The 24,380-nt window shown below is 36.9% G+C and overlaps 1 protein-coding gene across 9 annotated transcripts in view; it reads right to left on the bottom strand.

The window, feature by feature from the left end:
* The window catches only part of CACNA2D1 (calcium voltage-gated channel auxiliary subunit alpha2delta 1), a 494,087-nt gene that overhangs the window by 170,500 nt on the left and 299,207 nt on the right, over positions 1-24,380 (bottom strand). For all 9 annotated transcript variants that reach the window (XM_086696816.1, XM_086696813.1, XM_086696812.1 and 6 more), the window contains 2 exons: positions 23,527-23,568; positions 2,814-2,943 (listed from right to left, as the gene is read on the bottom strand). In XM_086696816.1, coding sequence (XP_086552942.1) covers positions 2,814-2,943; positions 23,527-23,568 — 172 coding nt within the window. The remainder of the gene's footprint in view (positions 1-2,813; positions 2,944-23,526; positions 23,569-24,380) is intronic.

Here is a 24,380-nt window from a genome sequence, read left to right as displayed (position 1 = left end):
GTTTCAGTCATAGTAGTTTTTGCTTTAAATTTCTTTCACATGCAAGTTTTTCATTTAATGTATATTTTAAAGTGTTACAAAGATTATTAAAGACAAAATCACTGACTTTGAGTATCTTCTTGGTATGGATAATGATTTTCAGGAATAAGGAAGGCAATCCCCAAATAGGGGACAACAAAATAGAAACACAATCATGAAAGCTTTCTACCAAACTGGAAACATTCAAGTTGGCCTCAAGTTTCTTCAACACAGTAATACAGGTCAAAAAAACCAGTGCCATGATATCCACAGACAACTGACAGAAAAATATTGTGACTCAAAAGTTCTATATCCAGCCAGTGTGTTCTTCTAATATGAATTCAATAGAAAGATATAATCTTAAAGGAAGATTATTTTGTTGGCATACCCAACAAACAATAGGTGATGAAAAATTTGAAATAAGGTAGATGAAGTAATTTTTTAAAAATGGGAAACACAATCATATAGCTAAGTACTGTCTAAATAGTTGTAATAGTTACAAAATACAGTCATGGGGCACCTGGGTGGCTCAGTCGGTTAAGTGTCCAACTTTGACTCGGATCAAGATCTCAGCGTTTGTGAGTTCGAGCCCCACATCAGGCTCTGTGCTGACAGCTCAGAGCCTGGAGCCTGCCTTGCATTCTGTGTCTCTCTCTCTCTGCTCCTCCCCACCTCTCAAAAATACAGTAAAACATTAAAAAAAATAAATAAATAAAAATAAAAAAAAATACAGTTGCAAAGATCAAGATATTTCTTTTAAAAAGCACACAGTTAGGGGGTGCCTGGGTGGCGCAGTCGGTTAAGCGTCCGACTTCAGCCAGGTCACGATCTCGCGGTCCGTGAGTTCGAGCCCCACGTCAGGCTCTGGGCTGATGGCAGAGCCTGGAGCCTGTTTCTGATTCTGTGTCTCCCTCTCTCTCTGCCCCTCCCCTGTTCGTGCTCTGTCTCTCTCTGTCCCAAAAATAAATAAACGTTGAAAAAAAAAATAAAAAGCACACAGTTAGAAAATTATTTTTACAAAGTACATAATGGTTGAAGTTAAAAAAAATATGTGAACCTAAATCCCAGGTAATTCCTAAAAGGACTTGGAATTAATAGTAGTGCTGGATTGTAAGGGAGTCTAATTATGTTTAATTCTCATGTAACAACAGAAACTACCTAGACAAACAATTCTGTTTCTATGATCAATAGAGAGAAGTCATACATTTAATATCTTCAAAGAACTGATAGGAACAATATGTACTTTAAAAATTAAAAACAGGGGCGCCTGGGTGGCGCAGTCAGTTAAGCATCCGACTTCAGCCAGGTCACGATCTCGCGGTCCATGAGTTCGAGCCCCGCGTCAGGCTCTGGGCTGATGGCTCAGAGCCTGGAGCCTGTTTCCGATTCTGTGTCTCCCTCTCTCTCTGCCCCTCCCCCATTCATGCTCTGTCTCTCTCTGTCCCAAAAATAAATAAATGTTGAAAAAAAAATTTTTTAAAAACAAACAGAGTGAATAATCTGATCAAGTTGAAATTTATGTTACAAAAAGAACCTTACATGCATTTAAAATGCCCTTTTAAATAATAATCTCACAGGAAACCCAAAGTATAAATCATAACTTATATTATTAATCCCTGTACTTAGTTTGCTCTGCTTAAATAAACTTGAACTGTAATAAACAGTAACAAGAAACATTTACACACCACTTACTATATTACTAGGTTGGCACTATTATGAAAACAAGTGTATGAACTTACTTTATCCTCAAATCAGTTTAGTCATTTTACCCTATTTTACAGGTGAGAAAATGCCCTGAAATTTAAAGGATTTACAAAGGAAAAAAAAAAAAAAACTGCAAAAATTTAGCTTTGAACTAGGCCATCTGGCCAGAACCCAGAGAGTTCTGGATACCCAATTCAGTTTATAGCCTCTGTAATAAAGGGTAACAGAAGAAACATAGCTTTAAAAATCTCAAATGGTCCTTTCTTCTTACTACTTACTTATGTGGGAAGGCAGAATACAAACTGGTTAGAGAATGGTGAACATGGAGGAACAGAACTAGGAGTGAACAAAGGCCCCGCTTTCTGGGTCATGGGTGGTCCTCAGAGATACAGATTGTACTTGGCAGGATTTGTAGTCAGCATTCTCACTCAGGCTCTGCCCTTGTTAATACATGGTACAAGCCTACCCTGCGTTTCCCTAAGCAACTTACTGCCCTGCCTTTCTCTCAGGGAAGCCTTCTCAAGCAAGTCTTCCATTTCCCGGTTCTCTATTTCATTAGTCTTTCCCTAGCATTTCTTTTCATCTTGAGCCCACCATGTACTGAGAGGGAGATATTTTTTACCTATATCCTAGGGCAAGGGAGACACACACACACACACACACACACACACACACACACACACACAGGATGTGATGAGAAGTGCCAGGTCTAAAATGTATGACTATCTCCCTTTACAGTTTGCCTAGGTATATTTGTATTTGTGCACACTTGTGCTATATAGTTTGTATTTTTAAGAAAATAGATTGATTACTTTTCAGTTTTCATGGCCCCTGGGAAGGCACAATGACCTAGTCAACCAAAGCAGAAGGACACGCCCACTGGATGCATACTCTCCTACAAATATTCACATAGTGCAACTCTTTGAACGTAAACTGCTAATGGACACCCCATTTCTTCTTTCACAGAGAGTTTACCACGGACTCTTCAAAGACATCTCAACAAAATTTGTTCCTTTTGTCCCCCAAACAGGAGATACAAAGGACAGACAAGAGCATGGTACTCCAAGAGTTGTTCAAGTTCTTTTACTTACAGCCCTCATAGATGTCAGTGGGGATATGGACCGCTGCATGTTGATAGGATATCTGTCGTCCAAAATTAGCATCGTCAATAAAAACAGGTTTTATCCTTTGGCTGCCTGGCTCACTCTCATTTTTTTCAGGCTATACCAGAAAAGATAGACAATAAAAAGAATATTAAACTTAAGATAACAAATACTCTCACATTCAGGTCTTCATTTGCCAAAAGTATCATCTTCCAAAAAAGGACATCTACAGGAATATTTCAAAATAGAGTACCATGATGACATCTAACTCACAGACTTAATGTTGTACTCATTTTGCAATACATACAAATACAAATAATTGTGTTGTACACCTGAAACTGATATGTTATATGTCAAATACATCACAATAAAAAGAATCCAGCTGGAAAAAAACGTTGCAAAAGTAAGTAAAACATAGTACCATGCTGACATGAGACACACAAATTATATTCAGGTATTAACATTAGCATTATCTTTATATTATTCACATTAAAATATAACTTCTCTCATTTCCTCAATGTTGGAGTCACTCAGGATCATCCTGAGGTGATGAGGGCTTTTTCACATGCAGTACGTATTAAAATGTGCATTTACAGAACAGGATAAATTCCTTTACATATAACTGAATTAAAATTACCCATTGATATATATAGTTCACGGTCTATGCTACTAAATTTATATCATGCAGTTGAGGATAATTCTTGGTTTGACAACTTATGGTAAACACCTGCAAAAAAGGTAGCAATGAAGGATTCTTTTATATCACGTTCCCTTTATTTTTGCAGGTTTTCCAGTTCAATCAATTTTTGTTTTAAAAATAAAGTATACTAGAAAAGATCTGTTATAACTAACACAATTAAATCCTAACTACAACCATTTTGCCTCCTGAGGTAGGAGGTAAAGTCCAATCGATAATGATGCAAGAAAAACCCACAGAAATTTAAGTTTGAAGATTAATTTTCTCTCTACTCAAACTAGGCTTTTGATACTGAATTACCTTATTGCCCTCCCCTGGCAGGAAACTGAGAATTTCACTCATTTATCCAAAATGTATCTCTCTAACATTTTTTGTTGCTGTGTTTGTTAATTGCGTTAGTTTTTTTTTTTTTTTCCCCAGGTCAAATATAGTTGTTTTAGACACTTCCCCGTTTTTAAATTAAGTTCAGACTTCTATTTTCAACTCAGTAGTAGAGTCTGTATTCCATATTCCAAAGTTAATGTCCTCAAAATGAAAACAAATCACATTTGATTCTTTTTGGCCGCACACTGCAGTGATGCAAAGAATCAACAAAAGACTTAATTGGATGACCAGAAAATTCCCTAAGAAGACTGGGAGAAAGTACCAACAACATCAAATCAGCAGGTTTAAAAAGAACTAACTGGGGGCGCCTGGGTGGCGCAGTTGGTTAAGCGTCCGGCTTCAGCCAGGTCACGATCTCGCGGTCCGTGAGTTCGAGCCCCGCGTCGGGCTCTGGGCTGATGGCTCAGAGCCTGGAGCCTGTTTCCGATTCTGTGTCTCCCTCTCTCTCTGCCCCTCCCCCGTTCATGCTCTGTCTCTCTCTGTCCCAAAAATAAATAAACGTTGAAAAAAAAAAAATTAAAAAAATAAAAAATAAAAAGAACTAACTGTATCAAACTTTCCATCCAGGTCTGAACATGTACATGACCAAATAACACATTAGTATGAGATACTTTAACAAACACATGTGTAATTTTTTTTCTAAACACTGGAAATATTTAGACATACATATGAACAATACGGTCTTTAAAAAAATTGGGGCCCAGGTCACGATCTCGCAGTCCGTGAGTTCGAGCCCCGCGTCAGGCTCTGGGCTGATGGCTCAGAGCCTGGAGCCTGTTTCTGATTCTGTGTCTCCCTCTCTCTCTGCCCCTCCCCCGTTCATGCTCTGTCTCTCTCTGTCCCAAAAATAAATAAACGTTAAAAAAAAAAAAAAAAAAATTGGGGCCCAAAGCTCCCAGTCCAATCTATCATTAGGTAATGAAATCAATTTCACAAGTACTATAAACCAAAATATTTTTTAAATGAACGTTCAAGTTGGTTAGGACCAACTTTACAACAAACCATTTTTTTAAGGGAAGCGTTTAAAACATATATACAAGTACACTCTATATATTACGATGAAGAACTATGTTGTGAAACTTGTGTTTTAGTTATGAATATGTATGTACGTGTAAGTGCACATGTGAATACTGTGATGGAGTATTCTGATGGATTTTACAGAAATCTGTCATTGACAAAAATCTGTCATTGACAAAAATATTTGAGAACTCATCACTGTTTTTTATTTACGCAAAAGCCATGATTAAGAACTACCCCATAAGCAAACGGAATATAAAAAATAAGAGAAGTGCTTCAAGTCTAAAAATTGGCAAAATACTTTCATACAGGAATCACTAATCATACCCTTTTCTACAAGAAGGATAGGTATGTGTAGAATGACGAAAGGAGAGAGAAGAAACATAAGGAAAATAGAAACCATAGAGCAAAGCGAATTCTGAACCTAACATACCAGCCTTCATTGCAATGGTTATAAAGAATGAAAAGGATAACTGGGATTTGGCCTTGGATTCAACCATGGATTTTAACACATTTGAAAATTGACTGACTTGTGAAAGGGGGCACATTAAAACAAACGATTTTCAGTAAGAAGATGAAGGTAAAGAGGACACCAGCGAACAAATGACATGGCTATTTTTCTCCCCTGAAAATATTCTGAGAAATCTCAACATTCATTCTAAAGCAATGGTTTCTCAGAGTATGGTCCTTGAAGAAGTAGCAGCAATAGCCGCTGAAATTTTTCAAAATGTGTGCTCTCGGGCCCCACCCCAGACGTAATGAGCTGGGAAGGGGCTGAGCAATCTTCAGGGTAACAAACCCTCCAGGTGATTCTGTTACTTGCTAAAATTGGGGCTCCACTGCTTAAAATATCAACAGTTGCAATTAGACATTTTTATTTGGAACCTACTCATGAAAAACTTAGGGTTGATTAGTAACAAGCATATTAACAAACCCCTATTTTTTTACCCTCCATGTAGAACACAGTTTCATGAGAGGAATGGAAATGGTACTTTGGGGAGTAATACTTGTCAGAAGACATTTCGAAAGACACCAATCCCTCGAGATACTCTAGGGGTCAGTGCCATGCGGACTTAAGTTAGGGAAATGTTGTTCCATTAAGAGAGTACTAACCTCACTGGCACATCATCAAAGACTCTTGAGAGAGGCCTCACTCCAGAGCTTAACCCAGCGTTCCCAAATGTATGCAACCCTGAGATTTTTTTCCATATAATACCACTTGCAAAGAACATACTTACAAAATGTCATCGAAAAGCCTATTGGGAACCATGGTGGCCTAGAGATTCGGTTCTATTCCGCTTGCATTAATAACCTCTCGGACTTGAGCCACTCACCATCCCTTGGCCTTCAGTTTTCTGACTTCTAAATAAGTGATGTTGGGGTACAGGTGTTGTGCTAATTTTATTGGGCACATCAGAATCACCTTGGGGAAACTCAGGCCCCACCAATAAAGATGTTGATTACATTGAGGAGGATGTCCGTTGAAAGAATCTCTCAGCTGATTCTAATATTCTCTATCTTAAATTCAGATCCCTCAAGCTAAAGAAACTACAGTTATTTTCAGACCTGAAAAAATTATAGTCCCATTTCTATAGTTTTTGAAAATAACACATGATGTTTCATAAGCCTATCTTTCCCAGAAATTTCATTTACATCTATTTCTAGCGAGTTTTACTAGAAATATATGAAGAGTAGAAGGACCAGATGATATGGGGTGCCTGGGTGGCGCAGTCGGTTAAGCGTCCGACTTCAGCCAGGTCACGATCTCGCGGTCCGTGGGTTCGAGCCCCGCGTCAGGCTCTGGGCTGATGGCTCAGAGCCTGGAGCCTGTTTCCGATTCTGTGTCTCCCTCTCTCTCTGCCCCTCCCCCGTTCATGCTCTGTCTCTCTCTGTCCCAAAAATAAATAAACGTTGAAAAAAAATTTAAAAAAAAAAAAAAAAAAAAAAAAAGGACCAGATGATAGATAATAGACAGATGGATAATGAACTACCTGTGTGAATTAGGGCTGGGAATATATGTGTGCAAGTATTTCATTCAGTCACTTGAGACATATCTGTTGGCAGACTGGAGGAGAGGATTTATTGATATTAATGTTCACAGAAATGTCATTTAGTATCTAAACTACAAATAAGTTCAATGATCAACAATAGCAAAATGTCATAATAACTGTCACAGATACAATTTTATATTGTTAAGTAATATAAGAGAGTAATTACATTGGGAATACACATATAAACAGTGTTCGTTTAAAGATGATTTTACGCTTAAAAAGTAAATGTTAAGAAAAAAGAAGGGAGGAAAGGTCTATTATTTTGAGAGAAAGAGAGGTAGAGGGAGAGATGAATGGATGAGTACATAGTAAATGTTAAAAGCACTTCAGTGGTTTTGTAGTTATGCAATATGACTATATCCATGTTTCTTTTCTCTTGTTTTCTAATAATACAATGAACATGCACTGCATTTGTAATAAAAGAGAACATTAATTTTTGTGTTAAGTCCTTTGTAGAGTGCTACTAAGCATTATATGATTATCTTACTGAAGTAAAAGTTGCTTATATTTCTTCTGAATCCTCTCACACTTAAAAATAATAAATTTTAAATACACTTTATGGAGATCCTCGCATGTTAAAATCACCATACACAGGGCTCTTCGGGATAATTTTAAAACAATATGTAGTTCTCAAAAAAAAAAATCATGTACTTTTCAACTTGTATAATCATGTACCTGGACAAGTTTTAATGCACAGTTGCTAAGTACATCAAGAAAAAAATAATATGGCTGCTCTCCATGGTTCTCCCCTTTATGGTTTCCATAAACTCAAATAATTTCATAAGAATATTAATTTCTAAACGCAACTCATTTATTTCCCTAAAGTTATGATACTACTGTAACTTATGATGATCCCTTCATAAGCTATGTCTTTGCCTATCTTGATATATAATGGCATTATATGGTATAATGGAAAATACAGCAAATTTTAGACACAAAAAAAGTGACTGAGGAAAGCAATCTGGAGAAAAGCTACTTAACATGTATTGTTTAATGTGTTAATGAAAAATTTCAAACAAATCCCCCCCCCCAGAATTAAGATTTCCTTGTTTACCAAAACACACAAGAGAAAAAAATAAGCATTTCTCTTTCCAGTATTTTTCCTCCCAAATTCTCCAGACCACCCCATACAAATGTGTACAAGAAACTAACCAGGTCTATTCTAAAGGAATTCGAATGCATTTATTAGAACACATAAGTGAAACATGAGAAGTATGTTTATCATACTAGCCACCTCAATACGATTTCAGTTATTGAATAATAGATTAGATCACTCAGAGAAAATGTTGGATGGGTAGGCCATTCAATTTTACAAGCAGTACATATCGACAAAGTTAATTTAGAAAGTCAAAATGGTAAGTCTAAGAGGCTCTTGAATATTTAACATATCTCAAATGTACTCATATACTAAAATACCGGTTTTTAATGTTTTGTTAGTAACTGAAAACTTTAAAAATTCTACTGATAGCAAAATGCTCAGAAATTAAAAGTGTATACAGTTTACCTAAACTGCAGTAGAAACTACATGAATCACTTTGTCACAATTCAACTGAACATTCTCAACCAGAAACTTCGTTCACAGTCATAGTGTGGCCAGGTTTAACTCCCCCTGCTCTCAGTTATGTTTTGTGTTCAACAACACTGTGACAAAGTTAGTTGATAGTAAGAATGGTTTACGAGACTCTCTATAGAGACTTTCTACAGAAGTACCCCCATTGCTATTTCTATCTCACTAATGAAAAGAAACAAATGAATGGTGTTTGGTGTAATGATACAAATTTTTTTAAATTTTTTTTTAACGTTTATTTATTTTTGAGACAGAGAGAGGCAGAGCATGAACGGGGGAGGGTCAGAGAGAGAGGGAGACAGAGAATCCGAAACAGGCTCCAGGCTCTGATCGGTCAGCACAGAGCCCGACGCGGGGCTCGAACTCACAGACCGCGAGATCATGACCTGAGCCGAAGTCGGATGCTTAACCGACTGAGCCACCCAGGCGCCCCAACAAATTTTTAATAACTAGAGACTATAGCCTGGTGTATAGTTCTCCAGTATATATTTTAAAATTTCTGCCTCTAAACACATCCTCCTCTTTTTCACAACTATTTCATAGATATTATTTACACCAGGGATCTGCAACTTTGACAATGTAGCCGTTACGGATTTCAGATTTTTTTTTTTTTTTTTTTAAATTTCACTGGTAATCCCACTCTCTGATAAAATCTTGGATATATGCCTTTAGGCATGGCATCATCATTCAACATAAATAATGACCATGCATATATTATATTTAAAATAGACTCTCTTGGTCACTACATCTGAAAAGTCTATGTGACCACTAGCTCACCCCTGGAATCTAAGCCTTCTGGGGTGCTGCATTAGTTAAGGCTGGTTACCTGTTCTGACCCTTCAGAGGAAAGCCTCCTTTTTAGTCAATCATTTGCAGCAATAGAACTGGAGATTCGGCAGAGCAGCTGCCAGCTGAGCATGCCCAATTAATGAATAATGAATAGAGAGAAAAGGTGCCGAGCCTCATCCAGACTTAATTGCTGTGGTCAGGTTGTAAGGTCAGGCTGAATATTAAATAATGAATCCAGTTACAGTGGCTGTAAGAACACTGTTGCGTCTCCTAAGTTAATTGGTTTACATTGCTATTTTTTCCTTGAAGATGATATGATTCAGGAAAGTACTGAGGGGATGCCTAGTTTTGGAAAGGAAGTGGGAGTTGGAGGACAGACGCTGAATTACACAGTAGAGACTTCAATTTAATACTGTAACTTTGTTTTACTGAATCCTAACAACAAAAAGAATAAAAATTTTAAATTATGAATTGAATAAACAGCCATATTGTCCTTGCAGAAACATATGACTTTAGCTTTTCATACTATGTTTGATGAAGAAATAAGAGATTTTTTTAAAGGAATTCAAAAGATTTCTCCAGGTAGTTAAAAAGTCACAATTCCTTCGCTCTACCGTGCAGAAAGACGATAGCATTAATTCTTCAGGGGTAATTTATTCAATACATTAATAAAGAATGTTATGAAGTTAAAATCAAAAGCAAATTGGTAACATTAGTCGTCAAGAGAACACTAAAGAAACAATTCTAGTTTTTTTTTTTTTTTTTTTTTTAAGTTTATTTTGCGACAAAGAGAAAACACAAGTCGGGGAGGGACAGAGAGAGGAAGACGGAGAGAATCCTAAGCTGACTTCACACCATCAGTGCAGAGCCCAGTGTGGGACTATCTATGTATATGCATTTTGTAACTAGGACAGCGAGTCAAAAGCAAGTATGAATGAAATATGAAACACATAAAAGTGAACTGAATTAACTCAAAAAGGGTTATCGATCACTGCAATAACTTGCTTATTATATGACATTTTAGAAGTTTATTTTATTTGAGGGGGTGGGTGGAGAGAGAACGTTCCAGTGTGCTGGCAGCATGGAGCCAGATGCAGGGCCGGAACTCATGAACCATGAAATGATCTGAGTCTGATGCTTAATTTACTAAGCCACACAGGTGCCCTCAAATTACATTTTAAACACATTTTTTAAAGTTTTTATTTATTTTGAGAGAGACAGAGAGAGAGAGAGAGTGAAGGAAGGGCAAAGAGGGAGAGAGAGAGAATCCCAAGCGGGCTCTGCACCACCAGCACAGAGCCCGATGCGGGGCTCAAACTCACGAACTGTGACATCATGACTCGAGTGGAAACTAGGAGTAGGATGCTCGACAGACTGATCCACCCAGGTGCCCCCGCCACCACAATTACATTTTAAATGCAAAACTAGGCATTCCTTAAATAAAATGCATTGAGGTTGCTTGCTGATGAAAATTAGCGTAACATTCAAAAAAATTTCAAATATAAATCTGAAAACATCCTCAAAACAAGACTGATGCATTTTTAGTTTGCATGAAGGATGAATGCATGTAAACCACCTGTCCCAGGACCTGGCACAAGGAAGAATGAGAGCCATTAGAATCCCAATACAGGTAAGTGTGATCACAAGAAGTGTTGGGCTGCTTTAAATGCCATGTGTAATATGAAATTTTCAAATCACCAGAATTAGAAAGGCATGTAATAAATACTACTGTATATGTATGTATGTATATATTTATATAAAGCGTTTTATCTTAAAAAATATATATTTATATATAAAAATAACAAATTGGGGAAAAGGCTGATAGGGTATTTTTCTCTTCTAAGAGATTATGAAATGGTATCTTACATATGAAGATCACTATGTTTTATGCTGGGTAACTATAAAATGCCCACATCATGCCAGTGAATTTTCCAAACTCAATGAATATCATTGAGTTCTAAACAAATGCACCATGCAATGCTTCTGAAAAGAAAGGACTGGATATGGAATCTGAAAGAGTTATACATGCCACTGCTCCATGAAAACTGAGAAGCGATGTTTAAACTATCCTTGCAAAAGGAGCATATGCCCACCAGCACAAAGCATTAGAAAACTCAAAAGAGATGCAAAAAAAATTTTGAAAGCTTCAAAAACCAAAAGGCAGAATCCTTACAAGAAATGGAACCTAATCTAATCTACGTTTTTACCAGGTTCACGTTTTTTGCCCCAATGAATCTTAATGTGGCTATATTTCACTCAGTGGTGCATGCATACTTTTAAGGTATCCGAGATAAATATCACTGGGGATCATGGATCAGATCAGTAAAGATTTAAGATGCGAAGTCTACCTATCTTTTCAATCATAGAGGCTTTATTTTACCTACTGCAAATCACCAGAGTTTAACAACTGTCAATGATGAAGCTGGTTGGATAAAATATAAGCTGAATAATTAAATATAGACAAAATAATGAATAGCCACAATAAATTAAAATTTTAAATCAAAACTCTTAAAAAATTTTAGCCTTAAGTCTTGACTTTTAACAGCTGCATCACAGGACTTCTATCCCTTCCAGGTGCCCAGGGTACAGGCAGGATGACACAGCACAGTGACTCACGGGTCTTGCTATGGATCATACCAATAGCGTGACTTTCAATTCTGCGCACGATCAGATACCATGTGTTTGACACAGGGCAAGGGTCCAAAGCTCATTAAACTGTATTTGTCTTAACTGAAAATCATTACAATAATAGTATGTGCCACCATGGACTAATGTGAACTTTAAATGATACATTGTATATAAAGCATTTAGTGCCTAGTATAGAATAAGCATATAGAATAAGCCACTGGGTGGCTCAGAGGGTTGAGCGTCAACTTGGGCTCAGGTCATGATCTCATGGTTCATGAGTTCAAGCCCCGTATCAGGCTCTGTGCTGAGAGCTCAGAGCCTGTGCTGAGTTTGGATCCTGTGTCTCCCCCTCTCTCTGCCCCTCCCCTGCTCATGCTCTGTCGCTCTCTCTCAAAAATAAAATAAACATTAAAAAGTTAAAAAAAAGAATATGTATATATATTTGAGTATTTTTATAATCCAACATATAGCATCCAAAATATTTAAACCATTTATTTTAGATTCACACACAAAAATGGCAATTCTGATCAAACCAATAACTATACAGAGGCAATTAATATGCTATTTCTATGCCATCACCTATTTGAGGATTCGATGTCATTCATTAACAGAGCCCCATATAAAGGCTGCATATTACAAGATAGTGTAAAAAAAAGTTAGAAAAGAAACCTAGACTTTGATTCTTTCTTTAATAATCAGAATAGATTTCCTTGCTGTTTAATGCATACCTCTACTAGCTCATTCTAGAATCACATTTATCTGTCTACAATAAAATAAAATCATGCAAGACTGGACTTTTAAAATGACATTTAGATAGGACATTCTGTTGGAATTAATTTTAATGTAGACAAGATTCTAAGAAAATAAATAGCAACATAAATATGCAAGGGAACTCAGGAGACTAGACAAATGTCGCAGACAGGTCAGATTTTTAACATGATCAATACAATGAAATGTAGCAAATAAATCAACTCAATTTGTCGACCTGGGAATTTTAGGTTGAACTTACTTCATTTGGATTTTAGTCAGAAACATAGATCTTGGAATTAGGTTAATAAGGGTTTGTAATGATCTGCCTTCTTTTTACTTGCTCTGGGAATTAAGAAAATTGCAGCTTTCTGGTACAACTCAAGCCTTCCGGGGAATCTGCTGCACTAACCTTCAGGGAATTTAAGAATTTGTTGGGACAGATGTCTCTAAAACCTAAACTAAGAACCTCAATAAATTTCAAATGTAAGGAGAACATGAATGTGAAATTTCCTAAAAAAACAGTTGCATTTGTAGCCTTGTAAAAAATATTTTTGAAATTTAATTTTCCTTTCAAATCTGGTTATAACAAACCTACAATGAGATGAAGACAAATTTCTGCACTGTGTTCACATTTTTTAAAGGTTTTTTGAGGGCCACCTGGGTGACCCAGTCAGTTAAGCTTCTGACTCTTGACTTCAGCTCAGGTCATGATGTCAGCGTTGTGAGATCAAACCCCTCACAGGGCTCTCTGGTGAGCATGGAGTGTGCATAAGATTCTTTCCTCCCTCTCCCTCTGCCCCTCCCCCACTTGCATGCAGAAGCATGTTCTCTCTCTCTCTCTCTCTCCAAAAAAATAAAATAAATAAATGTTTTTTTTTAAAGATTCTATTCTGAATTTTATTTTCTTGTGCACTGTCTTACATATTTTACACAAATACTAGTGAACAAATACATACAGACAAACAGGCTCCACTTAGAGCTACAATCATTTCAAATAAACCTTGATTTTATTACAATCATATTAATAATTATTAGTTTTTAAAAAATCCTACTCATTAGCATTCCTGGAATGCCTACTCTAAGACGGGAAAATTCTACATGCTTTGTATGTGTTAACTAACTTTCACAGTAACTGGGTGAAATAGATATTCTATTCCATTTATTTTACAGGCCAAGAGAGTGAAACACAGAGAGATGATATGACCGCCAATACCACCCAGGTAGAAACTGGCAGAGCTGGGATTCAAATCCAAGAAGTGGCACTCCAGGATCCAACCTCTTACCTACCACACTCTACTATCTCCTCTGTGCATCAGTGTGTATAGTGATTATACATGTGTCCTTTGTCATCATGAAAAGGGGAGAAAGCAGTTGCAAACGAAGTATCTTGGAGTGAAATGTCATATCTCTAATTTACCATAAAATAGTTAAGCAAATAATAGATGATAATGATTATGGAGGTATTATACTATTCTGTCTTCTATGTATTTATTTTTCTGTTCCTGGTAAAAAGTTAAAAAAACAATCCTACATTGAAAAATACCCATTTTAATGCTATCACCTCTTTGGAAATGAAATTCAAAAACTATTATTTCTCCTAATTATATGCAGAATCAGACAGAACTTTAGTCTGAGAGAGTAAATACAGTAAGCCTGATTTCACGTTTCACGGAGATTCACAGTCACTTAGCATATCAGATCTGCCCAGACGTGGAACCAAAAATCATGATTCTTATGGCACTTGTAGTAACTGCAAACAAATACTCTAACTCCGCTATTTATTCCCGTTGTGAATCAGTTTTCCACATGGGGGAAACTACATTGTGCTGACATTACTCTTAGTCCTCATGACTGTTTCAGGGACCAAGAGAGGAAGGGGTGGATGAGACAGGATGAGAAAACAATGTCCACAGTCATGGCCAGCTTTGCCATTCCCCTCTTAACTTGTTTCCACCAACCTTGACACAAAACAAACATTTTCACTTCTGCCATGCTTGCGGGAGATTTCTTAACTACTATGCAAATAGAGCACCACTTTAAAAAGTAAACATGTCCTGGGGCGCCTGGGTGGCGCATTCGGTTAAGCGTCCGACTTCAGCCAGGTCACGATCTCGCGGTCCGGGAGTTCGAGCCCGCGTCGGGCTCTGGGCTGATGGCTCAGAGCCTGGAGCCTGTTTCCGATTCTGTGTCTCCCTCTCTCTCTGCCCCTCCCCCGTTCATGCTCTGTCTCTCTCTGTCCCAAAAATAAATAAACGTTGAAAAAAAAAAAAAAAGTAAACATGTCCTTACAAATGCTATGCAAGTAATAGGAGTATCGAAACACATAAACACCTACCCAAACATGCATTATCTCAACAATTACTCCAAAATATTACTATTACTAGAGAGAAACTGAATAAGATCCTTACCTCAAGTTACTAAAAGTTTACTTAGAAAATACTGTCCCTGTTTACAAATGCTATAGGGTAAGGTATAAAACCAGATTATGAGTAACAACTTGTTTAGAACATACACAGGAAGGAAATACCATTTGCTTCCTAGAAAAAACAAGGAAGTCTTCAAGAGAAAGTAGTACTTGAGTTGGTTTTAAAGAATACTTAGTATCTGATTAGAAAAATTGTAGGATATCGTCATCAGGTAGTTAGAGGAGAGGATATGTTTACATTAAGTAGCACACTGGATACAGGAATGACTGTCTTAAATTTCAAGGAAGGCTATGTGCCTTACATTCTTCCGTGGAACTGTGGCTTACCAAATAATTTAGCCCAGTTACACCAGCAATTTTAAGTTTCAATCGGAAAATTTGTTTAAACAACTATAGTCATAATTTTTTATCATACTACACAATCTGAAGGGACATTAATTTTCCCCTTTACTTCAGCTATTGCTTTAGCTAAATCTGGCTGACACTAAGTATTTATTTTCAAGCCCACCAATGAATATAAATACCACTGATCAAAGTAAAGGAGTATAGAAATTATAAAATGCCTCTGAGGAATTGTTTCATATCACAGTACTTGAAAAGCTTGGGGCGCCTGAGTGGCTCATTTGGTTAAGTGTCCGACTTCGGCTCAGGTCATGATCTCACATTTCGTGAGTTCGAGCCCCGCATCGGGCTCTGTGCTGACAGCTCAGAGCCTGGAGCCTGCTTCAGATTCTGTGTCTCCCTCTCTCTCTCATCCTCCCCTGCTCACACTCTGTCTCTCTCTCAAAATTAAATAAACATTTAAAAAAAAAAAAAGAAAAGAAAAGCTTATAACACAATAGCTCCCCACAAACTGACCAATTCAGATGTAGCCACTTGAAAGGTTGTATTCCAAAGGAATACTTGATTACCTTTGAATGCTTATTTTCCCTTTAACTGAGGCCATGTAGCATCATTATAATAAACAAAATCAATAGACTACACTTGAATATAATATTCTACATATTCAAATCCTAAGTGGTGATATACCAGAATAATAAACATGGAAGAATAACAGGAAACAGGAGATTCCCAGTTTAATCTTGAATCCCACATATACTCAATTGATGGCCTTCTTTGTATGTTTTATGTATCTTTTGAAAGCTACTCCTTCATCTCCAGCTACTCATATTCTATACTCTCAAACGCTGCCTGCACCTTCCCTTATATATTGGTACGCTAAGGATTCTACCCTGGACATTTTTATTTTATTTTTTATGTTGCGTACATAGGTAAAGCAGGCTGGAGTTAAACAACAGGGGGAAGTGGGACTGTGGCAAACTGGAGAATGTATCACACCCCAAAATATTCAGACTCTCTTTGATTTTAACATTGCGCCAGCATACCGAAACATACCTGCAAGTGAATCTGGCTTTGTGACACCTGTAGCTTCACACTTGGCTGGGGAAATTTTAGACACTTGTTTTCTTTTTTTTTTTTTTAATTTTTTTTTTAAACGTTTATTTCTTTTTGGGACAGAGAAAGACAGAGCATGAACAGGGGAGGGGCAGAGAGAGAGGGAGACACAGAATCGGAAACAGGCTCCAGGCTCTGAGCCATCAGCCCAGAGCCTGACGCGGGGCTCGAACTCACGGACCGCGAGATCGTGACCTGGCTGAAGTTGGACGCTCAACCGACTGCGCCACCCAGGCGCCCCTGGACACTTGTTTTCAAAGTCTACTCATAAGCTAAGCATAAAAGTATTCCAGGCCAACTAAATACTTCGATGCCTACTAGAAATCTTCTCTTGAATATCCCTGTGCCAGTTTTCGGTATAAAAGTTCTTGACTTCTGAAAATCTTGCCTAATCCTTTAAAAATCTTTGCTAAAAAATATTCCTGGGTCCAGTGTCCTAGCTAATGTTAATATATTCTCTCCTCTAATGAAAGAAACACTGTAGCCTTTCAAGTCTACAATTACATACAGATCTCTTTGCATACCTGAATACTTACTTCCATTAAACCTTTTTTTATTGTCTCTAATGCATATGCTTTGACTTGATCTATTGGAACACATGACTTAGGATTTACATCTCTGCATACTGTCTTCCATGTGTTATTTTTCCTTCCATAATTTTCTAACCTTTTTGACATTCTGGGAGCGTTGCCTGCTTCCTCTGTGAATCATTGTTGGATAACTTGCATTGTCAAATCTGTTCTTTCTTCCAGTGGAATTTTTATTTTAGCAGTTTTGATTCTGATAATTTTATGTCAGTCTATCGGTCACAGTTCACTGGTTCTTTCTTTGGAGACATTAAGCATACATTTAATGTTTTTCTTCCGTGAAGTATCTGAAATATCTCAGAGGAAAAATGTCCTCTGGATCTTTAACCCTACAGTATTTCTACTGTACTGTTCTTGATCTTTTCATATTATTCCTCCACTGCCTGGTTTCTATTTTAAATGAAGAAAGACCTTTCTCGTCTCAGGATTAGGAAACAGTAAAATGGTACAGATTTCTTTCCAAGCATTTGCTCTGGCTTCTGTCACAGTTGTAACTTAAAAACAAATAATGACATAGAACGTATGCTATGGTTTCTGGTCAACAGTATGCATTCGTGAAGGGCAAGTGTTTTCTTCAGAGACTTTCAATTCCAGTCCTTTGCATCACAGAGACTCACACAGGTCTTGGCTGAAACCTGGGGTGGTGGTGAAAGGGCATCCTTAAAAATGACATGAAGTATGGAGCACAGAAATAGGAGATGCAGTAAAACCTTGGACTGCAAGTGACTTGTTGTGTGAGTGATCTGCAAGGCGATCAAACGTTTCTAGTAAATTTTAACTTGAGATACTAGTGATGTCTTGCCATACGAGTACTATGTGACACAGAAGGTTACATGATTGTAACTGAGCCAATGGTTCTTGAAATCCGCTTTGATATACAAGTGCTTTGGGTTACAGGTATGTTTCCAGAACGAATTATGCTCACAAACCAAGGTTTTACTGTATATAATTATGACTCTGGTATTCTTCATCCAGTTCGTATTTGTGTCAAGTGAAGATTCTGTTAGAACTTTGATTCAGCGACTTGTTCAGAAAAACCCCTCACTGAGTGATTACTATGTGCTGGTTACTGTAAGAGCTCTGTCACCTGCTGTGAGTACAAGAGCTGCCCTCCAGGAAGTTACACTTTATGGACAGACACCAAGGGAATAATTTATAAAGACTGGTTGTGCCTCCAAGAGGAAAGTGCCCACAATTCTTCACAAAATTCATAACGACTTAGGAAAGAACTAGTAAAGCTTCATCTGTGTTGGGGTGCCTGGGTGGCTCGGTTGGTTAAGTGTCAGACTCTTGATGTTAGCTCAGATCATAATCTCATGGCTTGTGGGACTGAGCCCTGCTTTGGGTTCAGGGCTGACAATGCAGAGTCTGCTAAGGATTCTCTGTCCTTCTTTCAGGCCTCTCCCCCACACATGCTCTCTCTCAAAATAAATAAACATTAAAAAAAAAAGTTTCATGAGTGTCTTAAATACCAAACAAAGGCAATAATACCTAATGTGAATATCTCGACAATGAACAAAGAATTAGGGATACAATATTTTAGAAATACTTATATATTAATAATGTGTAATATTATTAAAGGGATATGGATAATTTAGAAGCATAATATAAAATGTAAAACCATTTTAATAGCTCTTAAATGTTTGAGAAAAATGTCTAAAATCCTATCATCGTCATGGGCATGGAAACGGAATGATGGATGTGAGCGAAATGATGGTATAAAATGGAGAAAATGACCACCATCCCACTAGGCACGGTGACAGAAAAATAAATCCTCTCCCACTAACGCAGAACCGGAGGAAAAGTTAAAAATAATAACCACAGGCTCAGAATTTAGAATCCTTTAGTCTCCTTCAGGAGGCAGAACATTTAAAAGAGAAACTCTATTTAGCTTTCAAACATTTGTGTTACCATTCAAATAAATGAGGACAAATTTATTTAATGGATAACGTCTCAATATTTACTATTCTAATTAGTTCCTTTGTTCATTAGATATTAGCTGCTGATGTGTGTGGTGATAAAACTCACATTCTACAATTTCCAATCACCAGATTTTAATAATGAATGTGGCTTTCTGAGTTTGAGCAATAAAAATACTACACACAATTAAATCAGTACATAAAAAAACCAGGACAAAGAACAGGGATGGTGAGCCAATTCGAACCAAAACAATGAGATGGCATTATGATTTGTGAACATTTGACATATAAAATATCAAGCACTGTTTGTATAAAGGTGTGAGTATCAGAGTCAATTAAATCCACCTGCATTGCAAAACTTTTGGTAAGGTTTGTAAATTACACCATCCAATTTCCACAGATCAGCAAAAATCTTCAAAAAAAATGTGTAACTACTAAAAAGCATAAGTGGAATATCAAAGTGCAACATTTGCTTACATTTCTTAACTTCTTTCACTGTAAGATAATAAGTATTTCCCTTACAGAAAACAATTTGATTGTGGTGATCAAAACGCATGCATGCGGGAGGACTAAAAAATAGTCAGTACAGCATATCACTTTATATTCATTTTAACTGTAAAAAAGAATTTTCTCCTCAGTTCCAAGTTGGAGACTTTGACTATCTTCAAGTGATAGAAGTCACTCAGATAAGTGAGTGGAATTTTGGAATTAACTTCAATTCATCAAGATGAGCAAACTGAAGGTATGTTCATAAGCTGCTAATTATTTCCCAATTAGTGTTCTCTCTACTCTCTCTTTAGTAATAGAACCCCATATTTTGTTTGGGTGCGTGCCTATGTTGGGGGAGGATTCTATTCTACATCCTGATTCAACTCAGCCAGGCTAGTCCCTAAGCTGTGGACATCAGATACAAATAAAAGCGATGTGTACAATTTCCAACCTACCCTTAAAGGCAAAGGGCATGTCCTCTATTGACACTTGCCTCCATTCTGTTATCTAGAAGGCAAAAATCAGTGTACATATATTGAAGCAGCAGCCTTTGATCACAACATGGAAAAGCTACACTGAACTGAAGACAGAAGAAAACTTGAGAAAAGGACCTGGGGGCCTGGAAGACTGAGACCTGACACATTAGGCCTTACCTCCAGATGTTCACATGAGAGAAGAATGAATTTTTGTCTTCCTGTAGCCACTTTTACTTTAGGTCTCTCTAGAACAGCCAAACCAATACACTAATCATTAAATGTGGTTCATTTTATTCAGTGTCTAAGGGTTTCCAAGAGTAATAATATCCTCATATCTAAAGCACTTTAAAATTCCCCAATAAAAAGTTTTAGTGAAGTATAAAATGAAATTATCCTACAGTTCTTAATAAATTTTCAAAAAATTTACATGAAATAGTGCAATTCTAGCAAACTTGACCCTGTGGCCAGTATTCCAGGAATACTCTGAACCATAATCAAATTTGTGAACCACCTAATCACCTGTAGCATGTCTTACCCAAGAGGCAAATAGTTGAAGTTTTAATATATTTTAAAGCTGTATGGGTGAGTACAATTTTAGGGGTGGAATGGAGTGTGAATCAAACCCTCTGATTCCTGTTTCAGCCCTCTTTCTACTATACAATTTTCTTTGCAAATTATTCTGGCACTGTCATTATTTATATATAAAGAAGTGAAAATAGTTTCTCGAAATTCTGAGCATCATTTTAATTTTTTTCTAAGCATCATTTTTTTTTTTAAGTTTTAAATTTGCAAGTTGATATTTTGCTGTTTAGAGAGTCTTGATTTAACTTGCTAAAGCTCATCTCTTGGTTGAAGAAAGAGAATGCATCTTTTTTATAAATACATTTATAACCTATGGTAACAGTATAGACTCTTTGGGATAGGAGAAGGCAAAAAACATGACAAGTTCAATAGGTTCACTTGTATTAATCCTTGTCTCTCTTACATGGAATTTTATTTTAATATATGAATAAACATCTGTGCAGGCAAATTATGTAAACCTAAGCACGGAGCACAGCTCAAGTATTACAAGTACACAACCCATGTACTCTGTTCCACTTATCATGGACACATTGCTAACTTAGCAGCATAGTGAAAGCAGACTATGAATTATACTATTGTACTATTCAGTCAGGCAACTTAATATTAACTGGGATGGTACTTACTAAAAAGTTGTATCTACATTTGTTTTTTGTTTTTTTTTTTTTTTTTCTAAAATCCTTTTTATTTATTTTTGAGAGAGACAGAGTACAAGAGGGGGAGGAACAGAGAGAGAGAGGGAGACACAGAATCCGAAGCAGGCTCCAGGCTCCAAGCTGTCAGCACAGAGCCCAACGCAAGGCACAAACTCATGAACCGCAAGATCATGACCTGCACCAAAGGAGGATGCTTAACTGACTGAGCCACCCAGTAGTCCCAGTTGTATCTACATTTGTGCACGATTGTTAAAATCTTGAACAAAGAAAACTCACTTTTACTATACAAAATAAAAATATAACTTTCGGGGCGCCTGGGTGGCTCAGTCAGTTAAGCGTCCGACTTCAGCTCAGGTCACGATCTTGCGGTCCGTGAGTTCGAGCCCCGCGTCAGGCTCTGGGCTGATGGCTCAGAGCCTAGAGCCTGCTTCCGATTCTGTGTCTCCCTCTCTCTCTGCCCCTCTCCCATTCATGCTCTGTCTCTCTCTGTCTCAAAAATAAATAAACGTTAAAAAAAAACTTTAAATAAAAAAAATATAACTTTCTAAATAATAAGAAAACCTGACTTAAATAAAACTATTTTACCTGACATCAAAAATATGACTCATTTAATCGGTTTAGAGGAAAGAAAAACATATTTGCAGTATCAGTATCATCTTTAGGTAACATTCAGCTTATGCTCATCAGTAACAGTATCATCTTTGTTGACCGGCAGGTTGGATCCAGCATGTTAATCCATTGGCTTTACTTTTTATGAAATCTTTGTTACACTTTTACAAACTAAATGTTTTAAAAAACTGTAACTAGTGCTGTAGTAGCTCTAACTTCCTACCAGGAAAGATAAGGATTTTGCATATATATTTTAATGACTGTACAATTTTTAAATATCAAATACTAATCCCAAAAGTGAGACAAAATGTACAAAAATAATGTTCACTTGGATACCAAACAATTAACTATTAAAATGTTTTGTATGAGCCATTGGTTTGTCCTTAATATACCTCCTACCTAACTAAAATGACATCATACACATATATAAATATATATATTTCATATATATATATATATATATATATATATATATATATATATACACACACATGTGAAATCATAATTATATATATTTACCGTAAGAGGATAGTTAGCACTGGCAAAGCACCTATGTCTAGTAAAAAGAAAACACTTTTTAAAACACTCCAAGTTCTTCATTTATTAAATAGAGAAAACAGTCCACTTTCTTCAGAGTGTTCGATAAACCATGGTGTTGAGCAGTTCAGTTGGTCCTACAACCTGAAAAGGTGGGTGGCATCTCAGACAAACCATATCTATTATGTGTGTGTTTGTTTTTAAATTATTTTCTGGAAGACAATTCTAAAGAAAAGCATAGAAATGCATTTTTTGAGTCAGATAAAAAGAGTGTGAAGAACAAATAATAATTATTTGACATTTGTTTGACTTGTTCACTGATACATATCCTAAGCTGTCAGAAGAATACTGAAAATATAAGAAGCCCTCAACGCACATTGTTGGATAAATATGTTAAGAGTATAGAGATATTTCTCAAATATATGAGAATTTAAATGAGTTTAAGGGTTGAATTGTTGGCTATTTTGCAAATGCTTCCACCATAATCATAAGTTAGAAGTAACTTATTTGTGCTAAAATAATCCATGTTTGAAAATCATTGGACTATGTACAATAAATAAATACATTTATTTAAAAGGGCTTCCTGAACACCTACTATGCTTCAAAGACTGTCCAGGTAAGGCCAGTTGTTGTACAGCTTCCAGGATGTCATTCACATTGTACGTGAAATAAGTGGCCCCTCTGGTAAGGGCAGTTCAGGTCAGAGGAGACCTGCCTAGTAACCCTGGTAATAAGCGCCAGGCTTACAGAGATGGATGGGATCCAACCTCTGTCTTCCATACCGCTAAGGGATGTAGAGTATCACAGTCAGTGCTGTGGGCTGAGGTCTGGACAGGGTGCAACGAGAGCTCAGATCCTGAGAAACACATAGCTTTCTACCTAGGAAGATGCCAACGATAATTTGTTAGAGATGACTTAAGCACTACAACTCATCATTACCTCATTGGGTCACACCAGTAGTTCCATTTATGCTATAGATCGTTTTCTGAAAAACTCAACATGCTAGGTCAGCTTGTACTGTAAAGCCAGTCATCCAAGCATAATTCAGTTTACCTTGGAATATAACGTAAAACTTGCAATACTCACATCAAGATCATCCTTTGCATTGTAGTAGACAACTTCATTGCTCTATAGGAAAAAAAAGAAAAGAAAAGAAGAGTGCCTTACTGATTTCAGTAAAAATGTAAAAATATACTGGATCAAGTTCTGAATACATTTTGTGCATATTTTAAATAATAAACCCCTCATGGAATTCTTTTCACAATACACTCCACAAAGATGCATAAAGATTAGCCAATATTTTGAAAAACATATTAAAATACTATATCAGTGATATTTAATAGTACATCTTGCATTGAGGATGAAGTATCTCAGTAGAGGTGTCAGAACCATTTGTCAAGAAAAAATGAAGAATTCATAAAGCAAAAAAGTTATATATACACCCACACATACCCATAAATCATGAAACTGTAGAGAATAATTCAAGAAAAAAATGTAAGAATATGGCTTAATATTTTGCTGACACCATGACTTTTAAAAAATACATATATCACATGTTGAAATGATCAAAGAAAAGCACATCTGCACAATATTGGCAGAAATTTCTTCATGAGGTTCAGAAAAGGGATCAAGAATAATTGAATTCAGATAGCAAAAGCAGGGGCGCCTGGGTGGCTCAGTCAGTTAAGCGTGGAGCTTTGGCTCAGGTCATGATCTCGTGGTTTGCAAGTTTGAGCCCCACATCAGGCTCTGGGCTTGACAGCTCAGAGCCTGGAGCCTGCTTCCAATTCTGCGTCTCCTTCTCTTTCTGCCCCTCCTCCCTCCCTCCCTCCCTCCCTCCCTCCCTCCCTCCCTCCCTCCCTCTCTCTCTCTCTCACTCTCTCTGTCTCAAAAATAAATAATTAAAAAAAAAATACTTAGGCAAAGCTATGAGATTATCT

This window comes from Puma concolor, chromosome A2 (genome assembly GCF_028749965.1).
Source record: "Puma concolor isolate L17-30 chromosome A2, mPumCon1.1.hap2, whole genome shotgun sequence".
NCBI lineage: Eukaryota > Metazoa > Chordata > Mammalia > Carnivora > Felidae > Puma > Puma concolor.
The sequence above is the reverse complement of the archived record's forward strand: the minus strand, read 5'-3'. Positions and strand labels throughout refer to the sequence as shown.